This window comes from Tachypleus tridentatus, chromosome 12, assembly GCF_004210375.1.
Source record: "Tachypleus tridentatus isolate NWPU-2018 chromosome 12, ASM421037v1, whole genome shotgun sequence".
Classification (NCBI taxonomy): domain Eukaryota; kingdom Metazoa; phylum Arthropoda; class Merostomata; order Xiphosura; family Limulidae; genus Tachypleus; species Tachypleus tridentatus.
The window spans coordinates 36249398-36274694 of record NC_134836.1 but is presented as its reverse complement, the minus strand read 5'-3'; the positions used below and the strand labels follow the sequence as shown (position 1 = coordinate 36274694).

Below are 25297 nucleotides of genomic sequence, written 5' to 3'. Positions count from 1 at the left end.
ATACATTTTAAGCATGAAGTATTGATCCACTTCCCAAGAGGTGGAAGAGAGGACATGAAGGATGTTCAGTGCTCTTATATATTTGACATGAAGTTACTTGATATGTGAAATAATGTTTAATTTACAATCAAAATATAAGACCTAAGAACTTTGCCTCAGGGACAACAGAAAGCACAGCATCATCAACACAAAGTTCTGGATCTGGATGAATACCCCATTGGCAGCAGAAATGTACACAAACAGTTTTAGAAAGAGAAAAATGAAAACCATTTGTTGTGGTCCACTTAAGTATATGATTGATTGCAGTGTGTAGCTGCCCCTCAATAAACCTCAAGTTTGATGAATGACATGAGATGTGAAAGTCATCAATGAGAAGACCACTTGCAATAGTAAGGGGTAGCTGTTCAGTGATGGCATTAATCTTTATAACGAAAAGTGCGACACTCAGAACACAGTCATAAGGGACTCCAAGTTCCTGTGGGAAAAAATGGAAAAGTGTTGGACCCACATGGACCTGGAATCAGCAGTTCATTAAAAAGTGCTTAATAAAAAGTGGCAAATTGCCACGTAATCCGTATGAGTGAAGGTTTTGCAAGATGCCATATCTCCATGTTGTATCATAAACTTTCTCTAAATAACAAAAAAATAGGAATAAGATGTCCCTTCAAAAAGGCTTCTCTGAATGATGTTTCAAGGCAAATTACATGGTCTATCGTGGAGCATTGTCTTCGGAACCCACACTGAGTGGATGAGAGAAGGTTGTTTGATTCAAGGAACCAAACAAGACGAGCATTAATAATCCACCCTAGGGTATTACTGAGACAACTTGTCAAAGCAATTAGATGATAAGATCCAAAGAATCTTTGGATCCTTCCCAAGTTTAAGAATAGGGAGTACAATAGCTTGGCACCAAGCATCAGGAAAGATAGTCTCCTGCCATATCTGGTCAAAGACAGCCAGGAAAATAGTGAGAGGCAAAAGAAAGGTGGTGTAGCATATCATAATGTATATCATCAGGTCCAACTGATGTATTGCCAGACTGATGAAGTGCAACTTTGAGCTCCACCAATGTAAAAGAGCAATTGTAGTCATAGGGATGATTAGTCGAAAAGTAAAGAGGCAGATGTTAAACTCATGTTTCAATAGCTAAGAAAAAAGGAGATTAGTTTGTAAAACTAGACACATGTGTAAATGACTGACTGTGTGCATGAAAGTAAGTGTAAGAGCCAGTATTCAAGAGCATATGTTCTACAGCACGACCCCTCACATCAATACTAGAACCACTCTAGAGGGGATTATGCCCATTGAGATCACCTAAAATTAAAATGAGGGTTGGCATTTGCTTAATGAAGGCATCAAGGTCTGATGGATTATAATTTTTTATCAGGGGTAAGGTACAGAGAGCAAACAGTGATTGTACAACCCAAGAAGATATGGATAGCTACAGCCTCCAAGGGAGTATTCAATGACAAGGGCCAGGTAGGCATATGCTGATCAACCAGCAATGCTGCTCCCCCATGTCCTTGTCCTACACATCATGTCATTTCGGCATAAGGAGTATTGTCAAATTGTGACTGTATTAGTAAGTTTTAAAAATGTTTCCTGAAAAGAAAGACATTTGTGATGATAAAAGTCAATCAATTCCTTGATTTCATTCATATTTGATGGAAAAACTTCAACAGTTCCATTGGATTAGTATGGCTATTTTTATTTATTTTGAAGGAGAATACAGCAAAGAGACCTGCTTGCAACCACGTTTTGTTTCTTTACTGGATGTGGATCGGTCACCCTCTGTTGATCCTGCTCTGGAACAAACAGGCAGGTCGGTGTTTGTAGGCATATGTTCCAGTGATTGAGTCTGTGAATGAATGGCTAGTCTAATTTTTGGGGTGTCAAGAGAGGAAGACTCCATGGAAACAACTGGGCTTGAACAAAGTGAAATTGGGCAATAACTGAAATATGTGGTAGGGACAAAGATAGAAGTAGATGCTGATTCATTAACTTTTTTGATAAAGAGGCATTGTTAAAGAATTTTGTAGGAGGCACAGAAAGGTCTGTCTGGACTCCTACTGTAATAGTAAAATGGATTTCAGCAGCATAAGTCCAAGATTGAATTGGGAATAGTAATTTTTGAGCCTCTGGGTAAGTAATACTGTGAACTGTCTTCAGATGCTGCACTTCTTTTTCTTCTATCCATTTAGGGCAAAAAGTAAAATAGGAAGGATGTGAACCATTACAGTTAATACAATGCAGTTCTAGTTGGCATTCAAAAGCATCATGGTCTTTACCAGCACAATGAGCACATGTCAAGGAACCATGGCAAGATGTTTTTGAATGACCAAATCGTTGACAATGAAAACATCTAACTGAGTTAGGAATATAAGGCTGTACCTTACAATTCAGATATCCTGCCTTGATTGTGGTGGGAGGACGTGATGCTGTAAATGTTAATATTAGATCATTTGTCAACTCCATAATCCCGGCTTTACAAGTAAAAATTTGGTGCACAGCTGTAACACCTGGCCTGGCAAAACCTGCAAGAATCTCTGACTCACGAATGGTCTTTAAATCCCTCTCAACTATAACTCCTCTGGAAGAATTCAAGGTAGATTGAAGAGTAACTTCAATGGGTATATCCCCAATGACCATCGATTCCAAGAGGAGTTTGGAATGTTGTAATGAAGATGTTTCCACTAAAATGTCCCCAAACCGCAACTTTTTTACCAATTTAGGAGAGCCAGCAAGCCCTTCCAAACCCTTCTGAATAAAAAATGGAGACATCTACCCTGAGGGTTTTTCAGTTAAAGAATGTATAACTGAAAATTGCAGGACAGATTCAAGTTGTGAGTTTGACTGTATAGAGTCAACAATGCATGGTCGTTTGCCAGTAGTCAGATTTTTCTCTATGTTGTCATGCTTGTTTATTTTTTTTAGGGGTATTCATAATAAAAAAAGAATATTTTGGTGCTCACTGACCTCACCCCCCATGGAGCCCTATGAAGGAGTGCACTACAGTGCCATAGAAGGTCACTGCTGCGATGCCAAGGTTTCATGAGCACTATACTCAAACACAGGTATCAGACAATGTCCACAACACCCATTGAGAACATCCTATGCTGGCACTCAGTTGACCCTGCCCCAAATGGACTAGCTGACTGACCTTGGAGGGGGCACCCCAACACTGCCCGTCTACAGGAATTCAAGGCCAAAGTGGTGTGTTAGGGTTGGACCCCTCAACCACCAGGTTCCTCTCCTCCCCTTCACGGATCACCATGCATGGCAAACACCTGAGTGAATGTTTAGACCCCAAAGGAGGTAAATTGAAAGAACAAAACCTTCTCTGTTAGGTCCCCTTACCACAAACAGGAATCCACATTGAGGCGTTGGAAAAAGGAATAACCTTAGTTGCTATCATTATGATTAGAAGCATTAGGAATAAACCAGATAAGTTAAACACTTTGGTTAAAACAAGAGAGTATAATATAATGGGAAGTATTGAAACTTGGTTGAATTTGGAGAACATTCATAAAAATTATTTTGAAACTACAGGTTATTTAGTGATACTAAACTTTTGGCAGTAGAATGACTCCTTGTATAACAGATGAACTGCAGCTTGTTAGGATTAAAGACATACAAAAAGGTGGTCAATATGCTAAATCTATATAGGTTGTAAGAGTAGAAGTACAAGAACATAAAGGAAATAATAACCATTAAAATAGTAATTTTGATGCTTTGCTACATGTTGAGATATTAAAAAAAATGAAAATTTAATTCCTAATTTTCAAAAAGCCAATTCTGAAACCATGAGACAAGATATATCACTAGCAAATAGGAAAAATGAGTAAAAAAAATGATGTTGAATAGGTTTGGATTTTTTAAAAAATAATTTGTTTTTATATCAAGTTAAACTTGTTTTTAAAAATGAAGAAAGAGATAATATAACCCATGGACAACAATAGGGGTTTTCATTCTTCAAGGCCATCCTTATATAACCACCCATTATTTTAAAGAAATATTAGATTCCTCATGTAAAATATTAGTCTCCAGTAATACTGCTGCAACTCATTCCACAAGTCAATATCTCTGTTAAAATAAGAAAAATATCTCAAGTGGAATCTAGCCATTTCTTCCAAAATCGTAAACTTCTTTTCTCTCATCCTATTATCTTCATATTATAATACAAAGAAATCAAAGGCCATTTCCCAGAGAATTTCAAGAGAAAACAATCTATAGAGATCTTAATTTATTCCTGTAAGATATCCTTCCATTCCTAGAATCATTATAATAGCCCTCCTTTGAGCCATTTTCAATAAGTAAATATAATTTCTTAAATAAGAAAACTAAAACTGTACTCAATATTCCAGATGAAACCTAACTAGAGCTTTATATAATAATCTATTTTGAGTTTTAATCAGTATATATACAAATACACCATTGGCTCTACTACTAGCAATACTAGAGCACTGCTTTAACAGTTTCAGAGACTTATCCATCACTATCATTTGATTACTGTGAGAGAGGAAGAGGAAGTATGTGGATCATATTCAACATATGTCCTTTTGGCACCATTTAAATACAGCATCCATGCAATAATATGCTTGTATGGCCTTCCCCAATTTCCTTCCAAGTGAAAGACTTCATGTACTCAAACTACAAGAACAAAAAAAAAAAAAAGACCTTAAAACACCAATGAACATTAGGATTAAATGGTTACCTTCCATTTTGGGCATGGTAGTTGCAGGTAACAGCAACAATTAAACACCATACTTAATGTTAAAGGAGTATTGATACTTAATGACAGTTACATTTATTGAAAGTCGTACTAAATAAAAGTTCAACTTAGATGTAGTCTTATTAAATACGAAGATGCATAAATGTTTGTTAATGTCACTATTAGTACCAGAAGTGTTTGTACATTTATTATTCAGTCTAAATGACTTACAAGCCTTATCTCGTCTAATCCGCTAACAACCTAGAACATTTTTACGTTCTACTGTAACAAACCAAAGGTAATATTACATAGAACTAAAAAGTATGAATTTTTAAGATTATATTGTTACTTAAGATATTAATTTAGCAGCATTTAATTTTAATATACATATAATTACATAAAATAAACAAACAATTTAATAATTTCACCTTTGAAACTAATGACCAGTCATATATTAATAATATCGTACAATACAGATTTCCTCACTCAAATCATTAGTATGAACGCCACCTTTGGTTTAAGATTAAAATTATTTTCTAATCGCGTGAAGCGAGAACAACAACGAAATTAACTAATGGGATTATTGACTATTTACAAATATTGTCTACGGAGACAATATTTTATTTTCAATAAAATTAAAAATTTTACTTTTTTGTTTTTTATATTATCGTTATTTATTTTTACTTTTTAAAAAAGTTATTATTATAAAGTGGTTTATTATAAATTCATTTTTTTGGTATAACTAACTTTAAAACAAATTAGGTGTATAGGACTTTAGGAAGACTGTTATATTTAAAACAGGTAGCATTTGTGTTAAGGATAGACTTTTAAGGCCGGAATTATCATTACAAAGCATAATGAATCCTCAGTGAGTTATCGGATATCCATTTTCATTTATGGGGTTCCATGTCGTTGAATTAGATAGACTTAGAAAGAATGTTACCTGACCTCAGTGATATTCTCGTGTACTTGTTCATGTGACAGTAAAATGTAATTTAGTTTTCCCTATATTAACAGCCTCACAGTTACTACTCCTATATTTATATATCTATACAACCCATAAGCGAAGAGATATAAATAGATAATGGTTTGTGTTAAAGAGATATTTTAACCTAAAGTGGGGCTTGAAAATAACATTAAGTTTGACTTGTAGGTAGAATTTCCCTATTAAAGACCTAAGTTATCCTAGGTATAGGGTGATCTCTGAAATTGGGCATTTATCAACTGTGAACATTTTTATAGGAGTTTTAATTTTTTGTTCAGAAGTATCTTGGTTAGGTTTTCAATCATTTTCTTGGAGTATCTATTACATAATAACATTTCATGAAGAAAACCAATTTAATGGTATAAAATCAAATAAGCTGATCAGATTTTAAAGGCTTGATTCAGTATACATGTTAATAGGTTGATTATTCTACAGAAATGAGTGTGTTTTTCTTATAGCAAAGCCACATTGGGCTATCTGCTAAGCCCACCGAGAGGAATTGAACTCCTGCTACAGAAATGAAACTATCAAACTGAATAAACTGTCCTGCGAGCGTTTCCTTTCGATATATTGACATTAAAAAGTCTTTGAGCATTTTGAGCGATTAGCATATCTAAGAAAAGCAAAGTATTATTTAAATCAGTTTCAAATATAAACTGTATTGATTAGTGTTTCGAGTTTAAATGCTCAAGAAACTTCTGAACTTCGTCGTTTGATTGACAAAATGTCGAAAGTGCAATCAATATAGCATTTGTAAAATAGTGGTTTGAATTTTTGTAGGTAGCTTTTTTTTCAAAATTGTATACAGTTGCTCAGAAAAATGGTGTTAGCTAGAATTGGTCCTAGTAGGAACCCCATAGCGATTCCATCAATTTGGTCGTATAGTTTTTTATTAAATACACAATGTTTGTTATTTACAGAACGAATATTTAAACGTCTAGTTGTTCCTTGGTTAAATCATGAATAAAATACTCACTCTTCTTGAAAACGTTTTTCCAAACAAATATCGATGGTCTTATCCAATGGAATGTTTGAGAACTTGTATCAAAATTAGCCATGAAACATTCATTGAGAGTGTGTAGGTCTTTTAACTCTTTCACAAATAAAAACGAGTCCATAACAATAAATTCATTACACGCCAGTGATTTAAGAATTTGTAAAAGGATTTTGGCTGCATTAAAACCTTACGTTCTGATAGTAGAAAGTAAACGGTGTAATGAATGATTCTGTTTATGAACGTTAGGGAGGCCATACATTATAACAGGTTGCAATTCACAAGGATATAACTGGTTGAAAGCATTTTCAGTATTTTCTTTTCAAGTAGATGGTTTGGTTTGTTTTGAATTTCGCGCAAAACTACACGACGGCTATCAGCGCTAGCCGTCTCTAATGTTGCAGTGTAAGACTAGAGGGAAGGCAGTTAGTCATCACAACCCACCGCCAACTTTTGGGCTACTCTTTTACCAATAAATAGTGGGATTGATCGTTACATTATTACGCTACCACGGCTGAAAGGGCGAGCATGTTTGGTGTGACGGGGTTTCGAACCAGCGACCTTAAGATTACGAGTCGAGCACCTTAACCCCATGGCTATTTCAACTACTTATGGAAGTGTTAATTTTCTTACCTTTGAATGGTTAGAGAGACAGCATATTTTGATCTAAGTGATTTGAACTTTATAGTGTCGATCAAAACAGTGTTATTTTTTTTTGGTAACCTCGTTTTTCTAATAACAAAACTGTACTTCCATTTTCCGGGAATGTTACGATTATGTTTGGGTTGTGTAAAAGTTCTTTTAAAGCTGAACATTTTTCCTTTTGAAGGAAGGGAGAGTGGCGAAAGAAATTACGAATGTTAGAAGATGAAAACGCAATAACTTTAAATTTACTCTTTAATAGATCTTGAGTTATTGTTTATTTGTTTTTGAATTTTGCGCAAACCTACTCAAGGGCTATCTGTGCTATCCGTAAAACTAGAGGGAAGGCAACTAGTCATCACTACCTATCGCCAACTCTTTTACCATCTTTTTTTAGTGGGATTGACTGTTACATTATAACGCTCCCACGGCTGAAAGAGCTAGCATGTTTGGTGCAATCGAGATTTGAGCCCGCGACCCTCAGATTACAAGTCAAACACTTTAACCCATCTAGCCATGCCAGGCCTTCTTGAGTTAGCGTTGGATTATTGGGAGCGTAATTTATAGCTAGTTTATTATGCTCTTGTATGAAATTTCAAAATGACACATAATTAGCAAAACTTCCATTATTTGGTGTAACAAAAACTAATACCATTTAAAGGGCAGTTTTGTAGGATTATATTAATATAACATTACTTTACAAAATCTCTGTTTTCGTATTTTGTAAACGCTCATGAGAAACTGTTTTTTTTATTATTACATCTAGAAATTAAACATGCTGAATGTTCAAAAGTCCAACCAGGACTTTCTCCTGTTGAACTTTGCCGTGAGATGACTCTTATATCAGCGTTTCCATTCGAGTTGTTCTTCCAGCAGTTGTTTATGAGATTGATTATAGGCTATAGTCAGAAATTTGGAAGTTTAAAAGGAAAGAACTTGAGTATAACAATTTTGTTCTGTAAGTTGATAGAAACCCTGTGTCTAAATTAATTTGCTTTAGTTTCAAGTCAGATTTCTCTAGTAAACGGAATGGCCAAGCGCGTAAGGCGTGCGACTCGTAATCCGAGGGTCGCTGGTTCGCGCCCGCTAAACATGATCGCCCTCCCAGCCGTGGGGTGTATAATGTGCGGTTAATCCCACTATTCGTTGGTAAAAGAGTAGCCCAAGAGTTGGCGGTGGGTGGTGATGACTAGCTGCCTTCCCTCTAGTCTTACACTGCTAAATTAGGGACGGCTAGCACAGATAGCCCTCGAGTAGCTTTGTGCGAAATTCCAAAACAAAAGACAAAGTAAACGGAAAGATAATGCATTTCAAATTAACATATATACCATAATTTTACAAGAACTATTTTACTAACGAAAAACACCGTTCTTCATTGCTTCTAAATTGTGAAATGTTTATTACAGAGAAATACACACGTGTATACAAGATTCAAGCCAATGTATTTATTTATCAGAGAAAATACCTCCCAGTTTTTGCTATGTGTCAGTTAAGTCATATGGACCAATAGCAACTACTGCACTTTTTGAAACTTAATTTTCATTTCGAATCATTTTACGCACCTTGTACTACAGTATATAAATTAATATTTTATCAGCAGATTGTTAAATAATTTTAGCTCGTTGAATAAAATCAACTGTGACACTAATTATGCACTGATGTGGTTTGGAAATCTTACCTTGTAATGTTAGAAACTCTTTAAACCATTTAACATGCGCTGAATGTTGTCATTATGAACATATCTTATACATGCTAAACAGGGTTGCCAAATCTGTAAATTTTTCGTGGATTTGGACTTCACTTTTCTAAAGTTATTTTAATATTTTCTACCACTGTAGTGTTACTAGTTTTTTTTAAACTGAACTGCACTGTTTAATGTTGGTTTGTTACAGTCTTATTTTAGGTTTGGATGGTAGTTTGCAAAGTCTGAACACTTGTGTTTTGAAGTGATGATTTATAAAAAAAACCAGCACAAATATTATTTGGTGATAGGAAATAAGTGGCACAAGTTTTAGGATACAAGAAAACAATATTACTTTCAGGGAACAAAGATATTCCATAGACTTAAGTTAATTTGTAGTTTTGGCCAGTCCCACTAGACATAAAATCCAATTATAATTACGTGACTTTTCAATTTCAGTTATCTCTATTTATTAATTAATGTATCTTGATAAATGGAAAAATCAAAGAGGTAATAGTTTTGGTAGAAATAGATGTTTTTTTAAATTTCCTAATCTATGCTTGATAACTGTAAATATGTATTTAACCTGAATAACATTATGCAACATGTAGGATACATAGACAGATCAGAGTCCCCAGTGTTCAGGTAGAGCTGTGCCCCTAATTTTGAATTACTGACCTCATGAAAGGCAGTTGGTCAGCATCACCACTGCCATAAATGTTCTATTGCTTTCAGTATACAATGAGAATGACCATAATGTACCCACAGATGAGTGTGTGTTCAATAGCATCATCGTTCAATCTTTGGATTCTGTGACCATAAACCGGCACTCTAACCATTAAGCTACAACTCAGCCCTTCGTAACTTTGAAAACTTAATGTGAAACATTCTTGACCATCATGTCTAAACTTATTTACTTCTTCGTGTTTGAATTTCTTAACTTCTTTAGTTAATGCAAGATTTTATGTCAGTGTTACTTTACTTGAGTATTAGAATGTTATAGATTTTCGTATATTATCCACACCACTACATCAACTATAACACTAATAAAGTTTGATGTTAACACATGCATCACATACTCAGAGTTAGTGGCATTATTCATCTACTTGCATTCCACATCAAGTTCAGGCTTCATAACTGGTTCCTGATGATACAAACTCCAATAACAGAGCACCTAAGATTTTATTGGACTTTTGAGATATACAAATAGTATAAATTCTAGTTACTTGTAAAGCATTAAAAGCTTGAAAATGTGTTTCCAGATGAAATTACAGTAAAGTATGCCAAAAGACTAGGAAAAATACACACACAAAAAAAAAAACAGCTGGCAAAACATATATATAATATTACACCACCTAGTTTAAAGTGTGGTAAGAAAATTGAGAAATAAGTCTACAAACCATGGTTTAATCTAACAGATTGATCAAATATCACACAAGAATCTCTTGAGTATGTTAAATACCCCCTCACAAGATCAATCATACAAGAATACTGATAAGAAATACCAAAAGATAATTGAAGCCCAGCTTCAAATTTCACAAGTTGTAAATACTATCAAACATATGTAACAATTTATACATAGATAGAAAAAAAACCAACAAATCAAACATTAATTTACCTTACAAGGTTTAGGCTCACCCAATTGATGAGTCTCAAATTTTTGAAACTACAGACAGATGGATTTTCCTGACTCATGTACTTTGTTTCTAAGCATTTGTTTTTTAAAAGAAGAATGATGACAAAAGTCTAAATTTAAACTACTATATCTTTTATACTTTCAGAAACATTTTTAGACTAACTTTTGCAACTGTTGGCACAGTAAAGCAAGTTTTAAGTACTATTTTCATCACACTTCTCTAAATCTTCAATGTTTACACAGATAACATTAGGTTAACATCCTAACTGTTAAAGTTCAATAGTATATTGACTTGATCATTTCAGATGAAAATATTTAGTATTTCATTCCTTATTTAATAACAGAGAAATTTCAACAAATACAAACTTACTTTTCATGTTAATATGTTGAGAAATAATTTCCTTTTCTCAGACTTTGATAAAAATACTATGAATTATTTTAATGAAAATAGTTATTCAAAAGGGGGGGAGAACCATGAAAGGTTATTTTTTTACCATAACAAAGCAGCCTTTTAAGAAAGTGATTTCAGCTTCAAACTTAAAAAAAAACAAAACAATAACATAAAAAGCCAAACATAATGAGTAGCTTTTAGTCATAGTAAATGTTCTCTTCACTAGTTTTCAGTAATATAACAAGTCTATTTTTAATACAGATGTTTGTTCAGGACTAAATAATCAAAACATACAAATTAACATGGTCACTTTACACCAGTTAATAATAATCATAAAAATCTAACAAAATTCATGGAATGTTTAAGGTACAAAAATGACATACAATCCATCACTAGTTCAAGGGATTATTGGTTTACTTTAACCATAAACAAACATTTCACCAGATCAGTTTTAAGTTTCAAACATTCAACAGTTGTTCATGAGTATTACTGATAAAGATCATAGTTTTTGTCAGAGTAATTCAATGCCAACTGGTAACAAATAGTCCAGAGTCCAATGTAAATATATTTATTACATTTTTAAAAGCCAGTCTCAATAAACATCAGCTGGTAGGCATTAATTCGAGCTCCCAGTCACAATTAACAAATTTCTGTCACACTGGCAGATTTTAACTCTCATTATTGGTCTTGATGTATCTCTATCAGCTGGCAGGTGTCAATTCAAAGTCTACAACCAAATACCAATACATTTGCCAAACTGACAAGGACAGACCCTTTGGATGAAATTACTACATGTTTTCTTGTAATATTTATTTTCGACACATATTTGCTTCTTGCACTAAATGATTTATGAGCTGAATCCTGCTAGTTGATCTGCAAGTATAATAAAGCAGATAATAAAGTAAGATATCTTGTGTAGATTTAATGATTCACAATAAGCTAAAAGAGGTCTCACATCTTCCAATGATTAAGCAGAAAATCATTCTAACTTTAGAACTCTTGAACCACTATTCTGAATCACTTTCATATTTTACATTTGGAAAACTTCGTAAATATTTAAATTTTATTCTTGCTTTAGGTAAATTTTTATAAGTAATAATTATATTGCATTAAACAATGAATCTCTTAAAGTTTTAACATTTAAAACCAATGGAAAGAAATTAAACTAAATCACTTTACAATCTGTCAAAAAACAACAACAACAACAAAAAACAACTTTTATTTCAACTACACAGATTTATTTTCTAAGAAGCAGCTGAAGATGAGTTACTAGAACAAATCACAATCACATACAAACACACACATTGACAAAGAACTTCACTCAGCCATGCTGTGCAGTCGGCGTAGCTTCTCAGGATTATGTGATGCCATGTGGGAGAAATCTCGAACTACTTCATTAAAAGTTTCATCTCCTATGCAAATATAATAGTTATTTGCATAAAAGCATTACTGAAAATATATAAACTCTTTTCAAGAGAAATAATTTCTAGATTAGAGTCACAATGTATTATTGTTTAATCCTATGCTACTCATGTAACCCAGCAAAGTTTAATTTAAGCATACACACAACTAACCCTGATGTTTAGACAATCTGAAATATTACAGTAGCATACCCATACTGAAAACACAATATTTTTAATCAGATCTAGAAGTTTTAACTAACAAACTCAAAGTATATAAAAAAAATAAATTCCAAACTGTTAATAATACAGTATACACAGTAGTGACTTGTTCAACTCAATATAAATGATTATGTAAACTTAGTAACCAAGAAATGCTGCAGTAATGCCTAAAATGACTTGCAATATTAAGTCAAATAAAGCAAAAATTGTGTACAGTTGGTCAACTCAGAATTCACTTTATGAACCTTTAATTGAAAGACTGTATTAATGCTTTTTATTAACATCTTGTTTCAATTTTTTTCTCCACAAAACAACATATATATAAATGTTACATAAGCAAAAGTGTATATATACATGTATAAAGGTTTCCATGGCCTATGTTAACAAAACAAAATGTGCTTAAGCCTTTGTGGTACAGTACAGTACAAAGTGTTTTCTGCCACTTTATTTAACAAGTAAAATTTTGAAACTCTTGAATTTTACTTCACTTCAATTTACATGCAGAAAATTACCCAAACAAACATACTTAACTTTTTCTGATTCTCACAATATCTCAAAATCTCATTCACCAATTGGAAATTAATGGAATTTTCTTGCAGGAGTAAAAGCATGCAATGCCACAAATTTGAAGGATGTCAGTCAATCAGGTAATGGTTCTTACCTTCCAGTGTGCAAGACATTGTTTTATGCAACCATGGCTTTGCTATTGCATTTTTAGTATTAAAGACTGGATTTTTGTCCCTAACAAAGAACTTTTAAATGAGTTTTAGCATACATTTTTGGTAAAAGACAACATATGTTTAACTTCAATTTGATAAGCTGGTTTTCATTTTAGATTTTGCTATAATACACACTGCAAAACTACTTTCTTTTTAAAACTTTAGACAAAAGTTTTATCTCTTTCAATATGGGCTTGGTCCCAGGAACCAACCAAAGGATAATTTTTACTTATATATAACTTTAATATTATAACTTTTAATACAATGTGTATCTTCAGAAAATTTGGCAGACTTTTAGTACACATTACAAGTATTTTGTATTAAAACAGTTTTTTTAATGAAGTATTTTTCACTAAAAATTCTTCTGTAAATATTTTGAATATTTATTTGAATAGTCCATGTGCAAACTGATGTTTATTTTAAAACTTCTTCATCTCAAAAATCACAGATGTGATTTGTGTATTCTCTAAATACCTTTTAAATACATTTCAAATGTTTGTTTTCACTAAAACCTTATATTCTATCTGTTATTTTCTCCATCTTAACTCTACATAACATCGATAAATTTTAACCACCCCATAATCACCAAAAACAAAATTGAAATAAATCTAAATTACCCATTTTTTTCTTTCTAGAATGAAACTCTTGTATTCCAGCAATATATTGTGATCATGCTTGTGCCAAGTTAAGCTAAAAAAATGTAACTGTTGCAGATTCATCTTACCTGAGTTTCCAAATTCATCTCTTCTTATTTCTTCATTCAACTTGGCAAGTCTTAGCCTGAAATACAGGTGAAACACAAATTATAGTAACTTTACAACTTGACTTATTAAATTCGGTCTTGAGGTAAGTCAAATTATTTCTTTGTAACAATTCATATTTATGAATGTTAACCTGAAGAAAAAAACTAAAATACAAGCTATTTTGCAATAATTTTTTTAAAGCAATAAATCTTAGCATATTGTTTCATGATTTAGGTATGGCAAAAAGCCTTAACCTGAAATAGAGTTAAAAACAATTTTTATCTTAAATAATTTACTTTGCAAATCTTAATCTGAAGGTAAAGTTTCCTCACTAATTACATAATCTAGCAAATATAAACCTGAAATACTAGAAAAACAAACTTACAAAGTCACAATATCAGCATTAGCATCATTAATAGCAATAGCAAGAGCATTGTTTCCTGCTTTATCCATAGCATGTTGATCTGCCCCCCTCTTCAACAGCTGACATACTTGTCTATTAAGAAAAAAAAACACATTAAAATAACTTAAACAAAATTAACATGACTTTAACACTCCTACGAAAAGTGGGGCCTAATAGGCCCCAGAGCAACTTGAAAGGTTATTAATATTAGGCTAATAATTTTGTATTTAAAAAATTGCCATTGAAATCCATTAATGAATGGATTAAATTCCCACCGTCCCTATCTACTATCTAGCGAAACCACAGCCAGGGGAACGGGCTTGGAGAAATCAGGACTAGAAACATCTTTTCGTAAGAGTGTTAATGCAGTGTTTAAGAAAAATAAATTAAAATTAAATTTCAGAACAACATTTAGAAGAGCATTAAAACTACCTCACTAACTACACCCAATACCAAATAACAACAAAACTATTTTATCATTCATAATTCAAACAACATACAAATGATTACTATAACATCCACCAAAAACAATATTAACATATCTTGTTTAATGATTGCTAATGTGTGTGATTAAATGCTATTAGAAAATTTTTCAGAATTGTGCTAAGTTACCTGAATAACATTGACAACACTATCAGAATACTTAAACATACCACCAAAATATATAACTACAAATTTTATAGGATATCATAGAAAACCATTACTAAAATAGTATACTAATCATTGGTAAGATATCATATTATAAAACTGCTAGAACAACTTAAAATAATACAATGTTTAGTAGGGCCCTGCAAGTTTTTAGGATTTTATTTGATACATTAACTAGAGCTCTGATTCAATATTTTTTAATCTACATTTCTTCCAGTAAACTTTATAATTTATCTTTTAATTCACTCTATATACTTGAACCCATCTCCTTTTAAGAACACTTTTCTACCATTCTTCTTCTATTTTATATCATTTGTTTTTAGAAAGATTTACTTTTATACTCATTAAAAAGTTTGTAGAAGCACGCCACATAAACAAAGAAACCATTTTCTATTTGATTTAAAATCTAATTCACCTCTATACCATATAATATATACATAAATACAGCTGGTTTGATTTGAAAAAAATTGTGAAAACCTTACTGTAATCACTAAAGTACCAAAAAACACATTACCGAGATTGTGCATAATATTGTATAATTAATATACTTCAATTATAAAAGTTCTATTACAATATCTCACCCTGTATGTCCAAGTTCTGTGGCCAAATGGAGAGCTGTTTTACCTTCCCCATCCATATTATTAACTTTTGCACCATTCAGTAGGAGATATTCACATGCCATGATAGAACCCTGTAAATTTAGAAACATGTTCCATGGCAAATATGTATTCATGTGCAATTAATCAGCAGATATCAAGTGTAGGAAATACTGGAAGGTTATATAATATTCAGAAAAAAGTTCTATCAAATCTAAAGCCTTATAACATACCATGTTTATTAAGATGAGAACAGTTTCCATGAGTCTATGTTTAAAGCAGTAACAAAGTTACTTTCAAAAATACTCAAAAAATACACACTTCAGACAATTTTAAATAAAAAGACCATTTACATGAAATGCACGTTATATTCAAAAAACAGAACATAAAACACTGTGGTTAAATTAATGAGATATTAGATGTCAGTGACAATGAACAAAAGCCTTATTCATACTTTGCATACAAAAGAATTACAAGAACGTTACTACACTAGTGTCTTGATTATCTGCTTTAGTTTTGGGAAAGAAACAAATCACAGCTAACAGGAATAACATATAATCAGGACACTAGCATATCTCACTAGTTCATCCATTGTTTAATCTAAATATAATTTATAACCTTTTTTCCTATTGTTTAATGACATTATCATGAAAAATTATAAAAGCCAAGTGTCAGTTGGTCAAACTTGATTTTTCAGAATTTTGTGAGTTATGCAAATCCAATTACATGTTTTCTCCAAAAATCTCTCTTTTGATTGCCTATAAATTAAATAGTTTAATTTAATTGCTAACATAGGAATAAGTAGCTTCAAAATATTTGTACTTTTTCTGGTATAGATGTGGAGGTGCATTTGCATCTATCAATGTCTGTGAAAAGTAAAACAAAAATTACCACAATTCTACAACTGGGAATTATTACATCTTTTTTAAAAAAATATTGAAGATACAAAATAACTGTATGGAAGAGGGCAACTTTGCCTCAGAAGAAGAAAATGTGTGTATGCAATCACATGGTCACTGAATGTGGTTACAGGATCACACCATGCAGCACAGAACAGTAGACAACAAATGAAATGGAGTGAAACATTTAACAAATCTTGATGTGTATTTTGTTTGTTTTTTATAAATTATGTTTGAATCACTAATTAAATAAAGTTCATCAATTCATGAATATTTTGTATCCTATTTAAACAGATAAAAATAAAAGAGGCAAGGCTAAGCTTGAACTGGCTGATGTGTGATTTGACTGGACACCAAAACCTGCATGCAAAATCCCTGGAAATCATGCAACATCTGAACTTTTGGAACCAAAATTAATTTTCAAGTGACAATTTCTCCAAAACATAACTTATTGTTGAAGTAGTAATGGCACAATTATTTTGATAAAACTTGGGGAAAGAAACAACTGTGGATAATTGTGGCACTACTGTACACCATTTAAAAAAGTATTGTTTTTAAAGCAAATAAGCCATACAATAACAAAATTTAACTCTAATGAGCCTACAATATTATAGGTGAAATTTCCACTATCCATTTCTGGATAACTTGGTATCACATCTTAAAGCCAGAGTTTCCTACAGTACTTGATGGTGGAAGGACAGGTTGCTGTCCAGTATTAAACAAGTCAGACCAACTATATGCAAGAGATTCAAATCAAAATTTTCTTATAAGCTGCCTGCAACATGTCATGAATGCTGAAAGTGCTTAAATACATAATATTAAAAAAAAAACCTAACAATTTTTTTTGCCTTGTTGCCCAAAAAAGTACAAAAGCAAAACAGATCCAGCATTTTAGACTACAAAAAATTTTGAATAGCCATACTGATGGGTAGTACCCTAACTTCAACTACAGGTTTATGTTAGTTGACTTTTAGCAACTGAAAAACAAGAGCCAAAAATACACTGGTATGACTTGTCAAGAAGAAAAAATGAAGTGCTATCTTTCAACAGAAGGGTGGTAATAATTACAGTAGTTTCTCTTTAGCCTTTAACCAAGACTTAATGTACTTATTATGGCAGTTCTCAAAAGAAATGGTATCTAAATATGATTCCACTATGTTTATTCTGCAAGATTAGACATAATAACCCAAAATGGATGAACAGTGTATTGCAAAATCTATTCCAAACTTTGTAACTACACTTCTTACTGTTATAAAGTTTAGCTCAGATTACAGTTCATAACCAACCCATCATCATCAAACTATCCTCCACTTTGCAGATCAGCTATAAACGTTTATGAACTAGTTTAACTGATGGGCATAAATTGTGCTTTCAAATACCAATTTAAAACAAAATGATCCTTGGAGATTCCTTGTAGTTTTGCTTTCAGGTTTCCTCATCTATTTTACAATCCTATCTATTTTAAAGACAAATAGAGAAAAAAACTTAGTTATAAAAAAGCAAAAGTCAAGTAAACAAAGTGTACACACACTTGTCTTGAACAGCAAGTTCTGGGTGTTGTTTTTATCTCCAAACTGAACCTTTTCTTGAATCTATAACACAGATCTATAAACATAATGCTAAATTACATTATAGATGATTTAATATTTAGACTAACAACTTACACTAATAATTGCCTGATGCAGTGGAAGCCTTCCTTTGTCTTCCAGATTTACCCAGTTTGGGTCTCCTCCCATACTTTGAGCCTGACACATAACTGGCAAATTGTGAACTGCAGCCGCTCTAAAAAAAAAAATCAAACACTGATTAAAGTATGTAATAAATGCACAAAATAAATTTAGAAAACTTATCACAGGAATAAAAACATTTTAAACAATCTAAATAGAACCCAATATTTCTTGACTTGAAATAAAAGATGTGAAAGTTTAATTAGGTTGATTTATAGGTTTAATGTTATGTGAAACAGTTTACATCAAATTCTAGAACATCTTGTTACCAAGCAAATAAATAATTTACTTTTATTAAACAAATGAACAGAAACTCATATCATTGCAAAAAAGATCCAAAAGCACCCACGTCTAGCTCATTCAATTTTCAATTCCACTCAAATACTTCATGTTCTTTTCATATTTATCATTTTAAAGTAACTACTCTTTTAATATACAGAAATTACAGGCTAATAACAGTCTTGTTAATTTATCAATTCTCTTTTTAAGTATTTGACTTTTTTTAGTTTACTGAGTTCTTTAATGAAACTAATTCCTAAATTTGAGATTTTTGGTTGATGCATTATTTTTTTATATAAAAAGATGTTCATACAGCATCTTGTTCTTCTTATAAAAAAGTTCATGTTTCTTTTACAGAAGAATTTCTTGAACAATAACAGTGACCTACAAGTTAATACAATACCTTGTAAGAAATGTAAAACTGGAACAAGACCTGAATTAAGTTCAAATTAATATTATAAAATCAGTAGCTATTCACTGTCTTCATTGTTATTTTGGATGTTGAGTGGTATTTAAAAGAATCTTAAAGACAATATTAGGACATTTATTATTAGGCCCCTCTTAATGAAGTTCTTAACACTGAAGAAAATTTAACTAGTTTTGAATCAGTGATGTCACAAATACCAGATAAACTGCACGACTTAACAGTTTCTTCTGAAAGATAGGTAAGTTTACTTTTATTATATTCTGACTCTCTAACTCTTTTCTCCAAAAGGAGATTAAGCTTCTCAATGGAAAGTAGGTTTTTTTTCTTTCTGTTTCATATGTTTATTATTTTCTTCTTTCTTTCAGTAGTTCTTATGTTGCTTTAAACATTCAAACAATTGATCCTTTTGAACTCTGTTTAAACTGACAACTACCTCTACATTTCAGTAAAATGAAACAAATATTTTTGAATAGTGAGCATTTATAATTCACAATATCACAGGCAAAAGATATATTATTATATTCAATCTGTTACACAATGTTTTAAGTCAGTCAACATTAATGAACCGAAAAAAAGAAAAAAGTTTGCACAAAAATGAAAGTACACCATCATGATGGAAATTCTCACTGCATTGTAAAGATGTAGATTGCCATACTTTCAACAGTTAAGTACAAATACCAGCTGCATAGTGAAATTACACATACTGCTACAACAAAGTTTACACATTATATAAATCTTAAGTGATAGGAGTAAATAAAAAAATTGTATTCTTAAAAAAACAGGAAACATATATATCATATGAAATATTTCTAACAAAATGAGTATAGAATCTTTTATAATTATGATACTACCTTAAAAATATTAAAACTGTATTTTAAAACAATTATATATTTTGGTTGAAAATTTTATCACCACAAAAGAGTTTAAACTATCTACAAAGATGTACAAAAACAACTTTCACAATCAAATCACACTACACATCATTACTTCAAACTCCATGCAATAGTAAAATAGAACCTTAATTAATGCAATACAAATACTTACAAAAACTACAACTCATAGAAATCCATATTTTCAGATCAAAATTCAATATCCAAACAAAGCTTTTGACAATATTCCTTATTATGCTAAACTTCACTATTATGACAAAATTAAGTATCAACCTAATTGCAGTCATATTTTAAATTCCTTTTCAGGAACACATCTGTTGTTACACATTTTTAAAACTTATTTCTTGCTTAAATGGTTTAGATTTCTAAAACAAATTTCAACAATAGAATATATAATCTTAATACCCTTAAATATTAAAAAAAAACAAAAAACAAAGTTGTAACAGACAGTATGTTCAAATGCATGTACACACACAAAAAGAAATTCTGATGTTAAAGGACACTTAATAAAAAAAAAAAGGGTTTATGTTTAATCAGTGAAACACAGATTGTGTAAACCAATAACTGCATAACTAAAATTTTGTGAATGCAACTGGTTACGTCTAGAGAAATGGAATGAACAGATGATGCAGAGATAGTTTGTACCTATATAACAACAGGCTTGGATGAAGCTTGCTGATGTCATCTTCCATCATTCCATCTGCATCATCATCTGGACTAGGAGATTCATCTGCACTATCAAGCTCAATTCCTAGTTATATACAAAAATCAACTATTATTACCATACCTTAACTCATAGCTTCAACACCACAAATGTCTGAAACAAAAACAAGTTCAAAAGGTTTTGGATGTACCAACTAGATGCTGAAATATGCCAAGACACTGACTGTAATGTCTTAATTATAATAAAATAAAAATGACAGAAATGGAATTTACTAAAATAGAGTTTTTAAACTATATACAAATTAAGATATCGAAAGTGGTACGTTTCACATCAAGAATAACACATGTCTAAAATGCCCAAATGAGTGTTTTTATTTGGCTGTTATTGGTTTCCTTACTTATATAAAGCTAAACAAGACATTTTACCATAATGTATGCTGAATGAATTTTTTTTAATATAAAATAAATTAACTAATGAATAATTTTAAAGACACAGTCACATTGCTCTTTGTCGTACTTTGAATGTTTAGTTAGGAGATTTAGATGCTTTAGTTAATGCAATCATCATTTATCTATCATAGTTAAAACAGCCAGAATTACTCTAGTTTATATTGCAAGTTACACATTAACTTTAGAAAATATATAACTTACACAGAATTAATCTGAGTATATGTGTGCATGACACTATTTTCTAAACTGCAAGTTCCTATGAAACAATTACCATATCTACTACATCTTAGTTTTTTAACTTGGTTCAGAGCCAAATTTACTATGAGGTCTTTTCCACTGTCTATGACAATTGGTTGAAGCAGTCTTCTATGGTAAATTATTATTACCATTATGGCAGTTACAAACTAAGGAAACTTGTTTTGGGACCCTGATTACTTGAAACATTATATGCAATAACCAAGGACTTGTTTTTACTTCCAGATCAAAATTATCCTACAAGTTAGATATCAGATGGCCAACACTTTCACTTTCCAATTCCTTTTTTTGATGATTCTTTACTGGGTTTGGTCACTCATATATGACCAATAGGCTGTCTTCTCATAAAGTCAATCCCACTTTCGTTTATGATTAACAGCTTTTGATGTGCATTTAGTTATACTGCAGGATATATCTGTTGATCCTCTCTATCCCAGCAAACTACTTTGTGTACAGTGAAGTTAGTATTTAACAGTTCATGGTATAATCCAGGAGATAGCTATTTAATATAGAAGTTGGAATTGCATAAATTATTTTATTTCTCAATTGGCCACTATTTTAAACAAGTGTAGATTTCCACATTAAAACTTTTCTTGCTTCTAAAAACTAAGTAACATGATTTTTGGTCTCCTATTAAGTCTGGTGTACTACTGAATAAACAAAAAACATTAAAGTTATTTTATAATTTGAAGAGGTCATAAGCAATCTCATTTTTAAAACTGGTTTAATTGCTTATTCAAAGTACTAATTATTAGTATGTGTTTGAAGTAACTGACTATTCCTATTAAAAGTGTACACCAGAAATACAAATGGATTGTTATCACAAAGACGAATTCATTACCTGCAATTTGTGGAACTTCACCATGTTCTACTCTTGAACCAAACACCAAAACATCTCCACTAAAATACCCTAGTTCAATAGAAGAGGACTTTTTTCTGCACTTGCTACACTGTCTCCAACATTCTGAACCTCCTTGTTTAATTCTTCATTACTTTCAGCTTCCTGCTTGGTTTCACTAACAGTAATTGATTGTTCTTCGGTGTTGATTTTGTCTCCTCCATTTTCTCCTAGAGTGACTATCTGTTCTTCGGCATCAATGTTATTCTTGTTTTTACTATCAATAACTGGTTGGCTATCATTGTTGGTTTTGCTTTTTTCACTTTTGACCTCAAATACTGACTTATCCTCACAGTTTAAAGGTAACTGTCCTGATTCTTTTGAAACTACAGTAACCTCAGCAGCATGACTAGCACTAAGAGATTTCAATTGATCATGTATTTCTAAAGATGATTCTGTTGAAGATTTTTGGCCTCCACATGGTGTTGACAGACCTCCATTAGGTATTGAAAGATACTGATTTGTAGGTTGTGAGTGATCTGCTAAAACACAAATTACTCTCTGAAATAATATCATCCTGTCATATAAGTTGTAATTGAATTTCACAACTATAATTGGTAGTCTATAAACAACAAAGTTAAAAACATTGGTAAAATGTTACACAAATAGCCATCACTAATATGCAGGAAAGTAATCAGAAAACTAATTCTAAGCATGAGAACTAATATAAAAAGAGAATAAAAAGCATACTTAATAAATTATTTTCATAAAAATGTAAAATATTAGTGAAGACTAAAGATATATAACTGAATGAGTGAGAATGAAATAAAAGATTAAAAATTTGGGGATGAAGTGGTATTCTTGCAACACAATAATTAATACTATTAATACTGACAGCATTTAGCTTCACATCAGATATATCAAAGTTGTTTCTTTCAGTAGCATAAATTTAGTACTTAGTACATGATAGTTTATTGCAAGGTACAGAAACAACATTAAAAGTCACTATATTCAATACTTTGTGGTTTGTTTTGCATTATAAACCACTACTTTCTCAAGCTGCAGGTGGAAAGGTCAAGTGGTGTGGACAAACTCCTTCCTCACCATGACATTTTCCCCTGCTTTGCCTCAGTGCCATATGTCTTTGAGTAGTCATAGTAAATAATGTTATGAAATTGTACACCAATGTTTGCCACATTATCTGCACTTGCTCTACAGTATTGTCAATAATGCTGGCTCTACGATGGAGTCAAAGTGGTATCAAAATCAGAATCTTTTTTACAGATAAGATAATTCTGGCTGGTTTTGCTTGTAATCTATTGATCCATTTTGCTACTGCATCTACTTCTGTGTCAGGAGAAGTCTGGTGGTGGGACTCAGACAATGTTAAAAGTTTGTTATTTAACTATTAAAAATCAGATACAAAAATAACTTCTTATGGCATTCACTCATCCATGTGACTCATATCACTTTGAAATGAGTATGCACAGAATTCTTGGTGGCAGTGGATAGAATGAATATGATATCTGATTAATGCAATTATAGTTGTCAGTATCTTTACTTTAACAAGTTCCTTAATGAAACAGTTCTCTAATTCTTCCTGAATAAATTCCAACTTTGATGAGATTTACTGTTCGGTAACATACTATATGTGTAATAAATTGTAAGCCACTACTCGAGTCAGAACATTATATTAAAAAATCTGTTGCTACGTAAACTTGTATTTCACAAAAAGATGAAACAATTTCAATGGGCACTGAAGTTAAATACTGAATTCAAACATTTTTAATTTTCTACCAACAAAACAGCTAACCTACTTCATTTTGGACCTTACAAAACAATAATAAGAAACTACAATTGACTTCAATACATTCTACTTAGTTTGTCTATTATTCCAAGTTCAATATACCATATACATAAATCAGGCTCATCAGCTATATCTTCTCACCAAAAAAACTCAAGTCATTTAGACAATAAGACTGACTGAAAAATGTAAAGCAAAACACAGGTAATGGGAACTACTGTGTCCCAAATTCTATCATATGTTATCACCTCTAAGCATGTTTAGTATTTACAAACACACACACTTGCTGAACTAAAAATGTAATACAATAAATTGGGAATTATGAACCAATCTCTTTCACTATTTTGATCATAGCAAATAAACAGTTCATCCAATATGAAGGTGCCCAATATATGTGTACAAACTTTGTTTGGCACCAGTTACCAAGCTCAAACGAATCTTCATTTGGTGGATTAAAGTAATAAAATAAAAATGGCTACCACTGTAAGGTCTTTAAACTTGCTTTACACATGCATTAAAAATGAATGTAATCTTTAAAATGTCTTAAGAGTAAGTTACCTTTTTCATGTGAACAACTGTCTAGTCAACTCTGGAATTTTGAATATTTCACATAAATATAATTGTGACCAGGAGCTGGTTATATTAAGAAAAAAATAATCTACATATGACAGGAAGTATCTAGGAGTGTTTCTTGAAGGTTGTATTGCACTTTCAAATACCCCAATTTCTGCAATCCAAAGCCACAAAGACAACACTTAACATAAAATACCTCCCTTAAATTTCACATTTCTAAGTATTGTCAAAACAGACTAAGTTCCTAATAAGTTAAATAAGCTTTACTATTCTTTACCCTTACCTTTCACAACTTGAAAGACCCGTCGTCTTCTGTTTCTCTTACATACACTCCACCTTCTTGGCATTTCTTGTATATGTTCTCCATTTCTTGTAGATATGGAGCCAAGTAAATTTGGAACAAAAGCTTTCTTCACATATTTTGCTTTGATCCAAGTTTCTCTTATGTTTCTAAACACAGCAACAATTATCCTTAGTACCCACTCACCATAAGAAAAAGTTATCACTAGAATTAGTAAAAGTGTGTTAATAAAGACATTTTTTGAAGAAAGAATTACAAAGCTATTGAGAAAACCTGAATCCAAAACTTATAAAGTTAAAATACAGCATTTTTCAAAGTAGTTTTGTATTTTAGACTAATTTTCAGTAGCAGAATGAATTATGGATAACTGATAATTCTGCAGCTTAATATTGCTATAATGAGTACAAGTCAGCCATCAGT

General features: G+C 31.7%; 2 protein-coding genes across 12 annotated transcripts in view; both read right to left on the bottom strand.

Moving 5' to 3' along the window:
- Positions 1–5275, bottom strand: part of sds22 (protein phosphatase 1 regulatory subunit sds22) — a 57027-nt gene extending 51752 nt beyond the window's left edge. For 2 of the 3 annotated variants that reach the window (XM_076474074.1, XM_076474076.1), the window contains exon 1: positions 5140–5275. The gene's annotated coding sequence lies outside the window, so the exon portion shown is untranslated. Of the gene's footprint in view, positions 1–4942; positions 4970–5139 lie in introns of those variants that run through there. The other variant, XM_076474075.1, reaches the window with a different exon arrangement.
- A 4901-nt stretch (positions 5276–10176) lies between these two features.
- The window catches only part of LOC143235838 (arf-GAP with coiled-coil, ANK repeat and PH domain-containing protein 2-like), a 74611-nt gene continuing 59490 nt past the window's right edge, over positions 10177–25297 (bottom strand). For 2 of the 9 annotated variants that reach the window (XR_013019386.1, XR_013019383.1), the window contains 9 exons: positions 24860–25026; positions 22203–22741; positions 20639–20744; positions 18335–18452; positions 15757–15866; positions 14510–14620; positions 14106–14161; positions 12344–12452; positions 10177–11913 (listed from right to left, as the gene is read on the bottom strand). Coding sequence is in view for 4 of the 9 variants with exons in the window: in XM_076474070.1 (XP_076330185.1) it covers positions 11850–11913; positions 12362–12452; positions 14106–14161; positions 14510–14620; positions 15757–15866; positions 18335–18452; positions 20639–20744; positions 24860–25026 (823 nt within the window). In the remaining 5 variants the exon portion in view is untranslated. Of the gene's footprint in view, positions 11914–12333; positions 12453–14105; positions 14162–14509; positions 14621–15756; positions 15867–18334; positions 18453–20638; positions 20745–22202; positions 22742–24859; positions 25027–25297 lie in introns of all 9 variants that reach the window. The other 7 variants (XR_013019387.1, XR_013019385.1, XM_076474070.1 and 4 more) reach the window with 5 other exon arrangements.